The sequence below is a fragment of the Cucurbita pepo genome, chromosome LG05 (genome assembly GCF_002806865.2).
Source record: "Cucurbita pepo subsp. pepo cultivar mu-cu-16 chromosome LG05, ASM280686v2, whole genome shotgun sequence".
Taxonomy (NCBI): Eukaryota; Viridiplantae; Streptophyta; class Magnoliopsida; order Cucurbitales; family Cucurbitaceae; genus Cucurbita; species Cucurbita pepo.
Window position 1 is genome coordinate 7,006,744 of NC_036642.1, and position 8,902 is coordinate 7,015,645.

General features: G+C 36.8%; 2 protein-coding genes across 5 annotated transcripts in view; one reads left to right on the forward strand and one right to left on the reverse strand.

Annotated features, from left to right (window-relative positions):
* Positions 1 to 3,945, reverse strand: part of LOC111794563 — a 6,317-nt gene extending 2,372 nt beyond the window's left edge. The window contains exons 1-3 of one of the 4 annotated variants that reach the window (XM_023676596.1): positions 3,550 to 3,945; positions 3,353 to 3,458; positions 179 to 366 (exon numbers count right to left, since the gene is read on the reverse strand). In XM_023676596.1, coding sequence (XP_023532364.1) covers positions 179 to 366; positions 3,353 to 3,458; positions 3,550 to 3,741 — 486 coding nt within the window. In that variant the 5' untranslated portion in view covers positions 3,742 to 3,945. Of the gene's footprint in view, positions 1 to 178; positions 391 to 3,352 lie in introns of all 4 variants that reach the window. The other 3 variants (XM_023676595.1, XM_023676598.1, XM_023676597.1) reach the window with 3 other exon arrangements.
* Positions 3,946 to 5,003: 1,058 nt separating this feature from the next.
* LOC111794548 (cation/H(+) antiporter 15-like) lies at positions 5,004 to 8,282 on the forward strand. Its single transcript, XM_023676580.1, has 3 exons — positions 5,004 to 5,645; positions 5,740 to 6,735; positions 6,971 to 8,282. The coding sequence occupies exons 1-3, from the start codon at positions 5,427 to 5,429 to the stop codon at positions 8,264 to 8,266; spliced, it is 2,511 nt and encodes an 836-aa protein (XP_023532348.1). The 5' UTR covers positions 5,004 to 5,426; the 3' UTR covers positions 8,267 to 8,282.
* The last annotated feature ends 620 nt before the right edge of the window (positions 8,283 to 8,902 follow it).

The window sequence follows — 8,902 nt, forward strand, 5'->3', positions numbered from 1 at the left end:
AAAAAAAAAAAAAAAGAGAGAGAGAGAGAGGAGCAAAAAACTAGCTAACTAGCAGAAAATCTCTTATTTAGCTATGTTGACAACAGTAATAGGCAGATTTCGTATTTGGAAATCTATGGAGGATCCACTTGACTCTCAAATCTAAATAAGAGTCGAATAATTGAACAAATTGTATTACCTGATGTATTGCTGAATGTCTGCTGGGGAATTGTTGAAAGAATCTACCAAATGTGCAATCTAGAAAAATCAGATCCAGTTTACACCTTGGCTCTTTACCACTTTTTCCACGATACTTCTCAGGTAAGTTCTGTAGGCACTCAGGAGTTAGTCTGCAATCACCCGTATGTAGAATATTGCCAAAATTGCCTTCAAATAAGAACATAACAGCTCCTAACCATTTTATAATCCATGCCAGAGAAATACATCATTTGTCAATACAGCTTCTATAGTTTTATAACTTAATATTTTGAATGCACAGAATAAACCCACAAGATCTCCTAGAAAAAGAATGACAAAAGGCAAGAAGATAAAATGCAAACAGAAGAGAAGTGACGAAACAAAAAGAAAATGCTAAAATGAAAAATAATAGTACGCAGAAGTCCAAACATAATTTAAAAAAAAATTGGGATACGTATATTCCCCTAAAAAAATAATAGCTATGAGACCAAAAGTAAAGTGTAATAAATTTAGGATATACAATACAAAGAAGTTTCGATCTAATTATGAAGAGAGAGAGAGCATCAAAAGTCTTGCTCAAGACATCCATCAGAGGATCTACTAAGAATGAAAAAACAAAATGGAAGGCAAAATGCAGAGTGCAATAGCTAAAGGAGATGAACTCGAGATTTCTTGAGAAATAGCTTCAGGAGAAGTCGGGAGTTTGATTCAATAGGCTATAATTAGATAGTATATCATTCTTGCCCACTGGCTCAGAAATTAAAAGGGAAATACTTTACTTTTTTCTATGACAACTTGTAGCGCAAGGACCCTAATCATAATTATCCCAATAGAACTAGAGTTCTTTCCCAACTCTTTCACAGCTTGTAACTAGTTGAAAAGGCACGAGTGAGGCAACCCTTCAAAAGTAGATGGCTGTTGATAAGGATGCGGTTGTGGCAAAGTTCTCTAGAACTTCATGAAAATTACTTAGTTAATGATTGTACCAATGTATATGCAAGTTCAATTCTTTCAAACTCTAGTGCTAATAAGATGTGAGATTTTTATAACGGTAAGTTTCATAAATTGTTTATAATTGGCATCAGAGGAAATTGTCGCTAGAATTAAATGCACTCCACCATCTTGAAAAATCAGGAAAGAAAAGTTTAAATCCTAAAGAAGATAGAGTATAAAAAGAAATTGTTTTTAAAATTGACGTAGAAAAAAGTTTATAACCACATTTCTATTTTCCATAGTGTGCACTACTAGAAAAACAGAAGGTGTTGCAAACTTTTGGACACAATAGGTATTCAAATTTCAATCTGTACAAATTGACAACTTTTCTTTGTCCCAAACTGGAAATAAGGTGAAAATTTTATGCTTCTATAGGCCTCGTCTACTTTTCATAAATATTCATAGTTGAGGTGTATGAAGCATAAGCATTTCTTATGGGGAGATACCGGTGAAGGTCTTATTTGTTCGCTTGTGACTGAAAAAATCACTACTTACAATAGAATCAAAAGAACAATCCACACCTATCACTTTTCTCACTGCTGCACCTTTTCTGAGAAAAGATTTTGTATTGTATTTTAAGACACTCCATCTTAATTGGTCCTATCTGAATATAACTTGAGATCTTTTCGTGCAATTCTTGACAGAGGATCCAATTGAAAGGAAACCTAAAATTTTGGCAATTTGTAACATTCTTTCCTTGAGAGGAACCATATGATTTTCTTATGATACATGTGATTTATCTTTTCTTTTATAGGAAATAAATTATTGATAGTAAGAAATATAACTTACAAGGTAAGGAAAAGCCAAAACCCTTGCCAATGAAGAATATTTAAAAAAAAAAATCAAAATATTATTAAGACTATAACTGTCGAAGGGAGGAACATTCACACCAAAGCAAAGCAGTGACTTAAACTTACCAAAAAAAAAATTCTATCGAAAGACTTCCCCTTATCGTTACAAATTATGTTGTTCCCTTCAAGCCATAGGTTCCAGACGAGCTCTATTAACCTATGGTCAATAGATCTCCCTTTCTTTTTAAAAGAATGACTTGTCAAGATGTAGCAAGGACCTTGAGTTGTTCGGCAGAGTAATGTGTCCTATGAAGGAAGATAGCATGGGCCTTGGAGGACCAATAGTTGTTAACAATGGACAATTGATGAAAAGAGGATCATGTGCCTCCACTCCCTTCATACATAAGATAAACCAACCTAGAAAGGGAGCTTGTGTTTGCATCTTGATATACTCTCATGGCTAGGTTACTCTAGGAAGAACTAGACTTTTTTTGGCGTGTTCCATACGCCAAGGCTCACTGTACAGGGAAGAGAAAGAAAGACTGAGTTTGGTCTAAATTGCTTGTGAGGGAGCTGACCAAAAGGGGCTGGTCGTTCAAGGGGCCAGATCAATTTGTCTGGTTCTTTCATGCGGAGAGATGGAAAAAGAACTTCAGAAAGGTAAGCCCTCTCTTCGATTCCTTCCTCAAGAAAGTGTCTTCATGAATTAAGGTCCCAGACTTTACATGAAGGCGTCCCAAATATCCTTGATAGTTGATAATTTCATGTTTGTGAGGGGAAAAACCTCGGAAAAGAAACTTGCATAAAAGTTAACTTCCAACCCATTGGGGTTGTGCAAAAAACTCATAGACGAACCCTTTTACACCATCCAAGTGAGCATCTAGCTATCACTCATTCAAACAAATATATTATTTATATTAAGAAGTTGATTCTTGAAGTTTCTTGTTTAAAGGTCCTTTAATTATTCCTCCTATTTTGATCAAACAAATAAGACAGCTTGGTTGTATTTTGCAATTTACTTTAGCTCATAGTCATGGTTTGTGGGAATTTCTTTCCCTTGAAACTATGTATCTTATCAGAGAGAGAAAGCATCTATGGAACATAGGCAAATTGCTTCATTGAAGCAAATAAAACCCAGAGACCCGGTAATTGCTTCATTGACCCCGTAGTTTCACGCATAACAATTAACTTTCAATGCGCTGTTAATCTTAATCCTATAATCGTGTGCAGCAGGTCTGGAGCTGATCCTTGGTATTTCTAAAATTCAAATTCTTAGCGCATAGGAACCGACTGACAATCGAGATGCGTAGATTTATGCCCTTAATCTGTAAAATCTCTCAAGTAAAAATAAATCCAAACACATCAAATCATGGGTCGGATTAATAAATTACCAGGGCAATGATGAGCATCGAGAACTGTAACAGTGAAATCACCATCAGGATCTTTTACGACCAGCGTTTGCCCCACCTCGATACATACGAACAACGAATCATGAAGCTACGAAAATAAAAGAAAGAAACAAGAAAGTCAAATTAAGCGTCCTGGAAAGAAAAACAGACAGAGAAATGATATGATAGTGAAGAGAAACCTGAGGGAAGTGCTGAAGAACGATGGATTTGGTGATAAAAGTAGAAAAAATAGGGAAGGAGGAATGGGCGGCGGCAATTCCAATGGTGTGATCCATGTGAGCGTGCGTTAGAAAATGGTGGCGCTTTTGCTTGGAAGAAGGAGTCCATGTATCCACCGAGAATGGCAGGCCTGGGGGCATTTCGATCGGCATGGTCGAGAGGTGTAAGAAAATTGGGGTGGGAGGGGAAGAGGAAATTGAAACTATGAACCCTAATTAGAAAACTCATAGTTTGTCTCAAGCTTCCACAGCAAGCAAGAAGTTGGAAATGGCGGGATGATTGAATTGCAGTTAATTTATAATTTACAGAGTTTACGATGTTGCAAAAATGAAAAAACGTTATAATTGGAGGACTTAATAAAATTATCGCTCAAATTTATACTTTTTTTAACTCTTAAATTTTAATAATAATAATAATAATAATACTAATAAAATAAAACTGAAGGGAGGGGACGGGTTGTTAATGGCGGCCAAATAATTATTGTTTCACCTTCTTAGGAAAATTATCATATATTTTATATTCTTTCTTTTTTACTAATTATTTTTGGGTTAAATTAATAATATATATATATATTTTGTAAAAATACCTTTGAATTAAAAAAAAAAAGAGTAACATCTTAAGACAAGAATAAGAAACACCATTAGAATATATATATACAAACACAACCTTATCGTGCAGTATACCTTCTTCCTTGTCGATCAAGTTCTTCTCCTCTCAAACAAATTTATTATTTTTATCGTAAGCAAACCAAATTTGTTACCCGTGAATTTTCATTAAAAAAAAGTAACTCATATGCATTGTCGATGTAAAACATAGAATATAAATCATTATTTTTATTGCTGGGATACAAATAATTTTAAAAAAGGTAAGTTGTATTCAGAATTAATTGATGGATAAAAGTACCAATGATCGATATCTTTTAGTAATAGGTCAACAAACCAAGTGAACTAAATCTTAAGAATATACTTGCACCCATGAACTTTGCTCAATGAGTGTATTAGATGAACACAACTCTCTAAAATGATATAATATTGTCCACTTTCAATATAAGCTCTCATGGCTTTGATACCATGTTAGACGGACACGGCTCTCCACAATGATATGATATTGTCCACTCTGAGTATAAGCTCTCATGGCTTTCTTTGATCTCATACCAATGGAGAGAATATTCTTTGATCATACACCCATAATCAGAGATAGGACTTTCATTATCCAATACATTGAACTAAAAGAAAATACCTTTTAAATTTTTAAATTTTACAACAAACGAACCGTGATGGTTTCTAAATATTTTTGTAACGTATGTTGCTTAAAAAAAAAAAAAAAAAAAAAAAAAAAAAAAAAAAAAAAAAAANAAAAAAAAAAAAAAAAAAAAAAAAAAAAAAAAAAAAAAAAAAAAAAAAAAACCCGAAAAAATGTCTTTCCATATCAATTCCCTAACAAACCGCAGGTTAATATTGTTAATTCTCTAAAATAGCATGTTTAACGCCTCCTACATTTTCAACCCATCAAGAATATGGGGTAAAGAAACAGTCAATCTATCTGTGGCCACAGATCCTCACTTAATTTTCTCAAATACAAATATTACTTCAACATTTCTCCTTCTGTTTTCTTCACCTCATTCAAACAAGTTGAGTCTTCACTGGTAAAACAGGAAATGCAAATGGAAACCAACTGAAAGTATTAACACTTACAATTCATGGGCTCATTTTCTTGCGAAGAGTACACATTGGTTGGATGAGACCTTTCATTAGCTTCCACAAGTTTCATCAAGGTTCTGTTGATGGTGGTTTTTCCTGCACTGCAACAGAGAAGTGATTAGCAAATAGAAGAAGAAATGGATGAGAATTCCTCAATCTTCAATAGCACAGAGGATAAAATCGTCTGCTATGCGCCAAGAATGATCACAACAAATGGGGTGTGGCAAGGCGACAACCCTTTGGAGTATTCTCTCCCTCTCTTCATCCTGCAGTTAACAATGGTGGTTATGATGACTCGCGCTTTGGTTTTCCTCTTAAAACCCTTTCGTCAACCTCGAGTCATCTCTGAAATTTTGGTGAGTTCAAGATTTTGTTTTCTTTTTCTGGGTTTTTTCTTGCAGCTAAATTGTTGGCATTTGAAGCTTTACACTTGATTTCTGCGTGTAATAGGGTGGAGTGATTTTGGGGCCTTCAGTACTGGGGAGGAGTGATCAATTTTCCAACGCTTTATTTCCTTTAAGAAGTGTAATGGTGCTTGAAGCAATGGCAAACGTGGGGCTTCTCTACTTTCTGTTCTTGATTGGTGTGGAGATGGAACTCTCAGTGATTCGTCGATCTGGTAGGAAGGCAATGGCAATAGCTGCAGCAGGAATGGTTCTTCCATTCGGAATAGGAGCTGCTTTTTCATTCCAGCTGCACAAAGCAGATCAGAAACTGAACTACAGCACTTATATCATGTTTCTTGGTATTGCACTCTCTGTGACTGCTTTCCCAGTGCTTGCTAGAATTCTCGCAGAGCTTAAATTGATAAACTCAGAGCTTGGAAGGATGGCTATGGCTTCTGCCCTTTTCAATGATATGTGCGCTTGGGTTCTCTTAGCTTTAGCCCTAGCCTTGTCTGAGAACGATTCCTCATCTCTGGCTTCTCTATGGGTTGTACTATCGAGTACAGGCTTTGTCTTGTTCTGTATCTTCATAATTAGACCGATTATCACATGGATGATTCGAAAAACCCCAGAAGGAGAAAGTATGAGTGAGTTCAGTATTTGTTTGATCCTCACAGGGGTTATGATCTCAGGGTTTATCACAGATGCCATAGGAACACACTCAGTTTTTGGAGCTTTTGTGTTTGGGTTGGTCATCCCAAATGGATCACTTGGAGTGGCTTTGATTGAGAAACTTGAGGATTTTGTTTCAGGGCTTTTGCTCCCTCTCTTCTTTGCAATAAGTGGGCTCAAGACTAACGTGAGTAGCATAGAGGGATTAATGACTTGGGTATCTATTCTGTTCATCACTGTCCTTGCTTTCATTGGCAAGGTCATTGGAACTCTCCTTGCCTCCGTTTGTTATCAGATGTCCTATCGCGAAGGTGTCACATTAGGCTTGCTTATGAACACCAAAGGCCTTGTTGAAATGATCATCCTCAACGTCGGAAAGGACCAACAGGTATACACTCTGAACATGTATTGTCCGTCCCTCCTTGATCTTGAAAATACATGAGACATATGTAGTAGAACTTAAATGGCCCCAACAAGAACAACAATCTTGAATACATCCTAAGCTAGAATACCCCATAATCTGCAGATAACAAAAGTTGGGCTGTTTTTCTTTTTCTTTGCCATAAGCCTTTCCACTTTTCATAGCATCCTTACCAAAGAATCCATGTAAATTGAATATGCAGATATTAGATGATCAAACATTCACAGTAATGGTGATTGTAGCCCTCATTATGACAGGGATAATAACACCTGTAGTTACCATACTCTATAGGCCAACAAGAAGGCTTCTACCGTATAAGAAACGAACAATCCAAGCTTCAAAGCCAGATTCGGAGTTCAGAGTATTGGTTTGCATCCACACACCTCGAAATGTGCCGACAATCATCAACCTCCTGGATGCTTCCAACCCAACCAAAAGGTCCCCAATTTGCATTTATGTGCTACACTTGGTCGAACTCACAGGCCGAGCATCCGCCATGCTCATTGTCCACAACACCAGAAAATCAGGTCGCCCTGCCGTAAATCGAACCCAAGCTCATTCAGAACATATCATCAGTGCATTCGAGAACTATGAACAACACATCGATTGCGTCTCTGTTCAGCCTCTAACAGCTATTTCCCCTTACTCCACAATGCACGAAGACATCTGCTATTTAGCCGAGGACAAACGCGTCGCCTTCATAATCATCCCATTCCACAAGCAACAAACAGTGGATGGAGGAATGGAATCCACAAATCCAGCACTTAGATTGGTTAACCAAAATGTGTTAGTCAGTGCCCCTTGCTCCGTCGGAATCTTAGTCGATCGAGGCCTAAGTGGCTCGAATCAAAGCGGATCGAACAAAGCGTCTCATTACAACATAATCGTGTTGTTCTTCGGTGGACAAGACGACAGAGAAGCTCTAGCATACGCATGGAGAATGTCAGAAAATCCAAGAGTGACCTTAACCGTAATGCGATTCATCGCCGCAGAACAAGTAATAGCAGCAAAACAAGAAGCAAATGCACAAGGAGTTTCAGCAATGCAAATAGATACGGACAATGAGAGGCAGCTGGATGAAGAATACATAAATGAATTCATGATAAGTAATGAAGAAAACGATTCAATTACATACACACAGAGAATCTTGAACAACGGCGAGGAGACAGTGGCGGCCATAAGATCAATGGACGGTGCTCACGACCTGTTCATCGTTGGCAGAGGAGAAGCTCAAGCATCGCCACTCATCGCTGGACTCACAGACTGGAGCGAATGTCCAGAGCTTGGAGTAATCGGCGATTTGCTAGCTTCGTCCGATTTAGCAGCGACGGCTTCAGTTTTGGTAGTGGAACAGTTCGGAGTAGCCATGGTGGCGGAGCATGGAGAAGCAGAAAGGTCACCGCATCGCCACGATCAAGGCGACCACTACCAAAACTTGAGATCCACGAATGCGAGGCAACATATTCCATCAAGATCTCATATTATATACAATGGATAGTCATTTTACAACAGAATCAGATTCTTTTTCTTCTTTGTTTTTTATTTTAAAGAGAGCATATACATAAACACAGAGATTTTGATCTTTTTGTATGTATATTTTGTAGGCCCTTTAGTTTTATACACAACCCCAACACAAAATTTTGAGCATCTTCTTTATGTATAGAAACAATTTCGACTCTCCTTTTTTAATTTCTTTGTCTATGATAAATTCAATACAAAGATTACTCATATTTTTTATATTTTTTTCCTCATTGTATGTCTAAATGCTTTATTTTGTGGTATTTATATTATCTCATTGTTAAAAATTAATTAATATCAAATTTACTTTAATTAAGTTTAATTAGTAATTTAAAGCTCAATAATTTAATGGTTAACACGCTTGGACATGCATGACCGTGACATCCTCCCCCACTCAATTGGTTGATGTCCCTGTCAACCGACCCATACAAGCAAGACTAGGACTCAATTGGTTGACGTCCCTATCAATCGACCCAAACAAGCAAGACTAGGACATCTATTATGCGGCCATAAATAACATGCTTTAGACAAGCATGACATAAACAATATGCTTTAGACAAGCATGACATTCTCTCCGGTATTATTAAGATTTAATGTAGTTTATTATGTGACACCT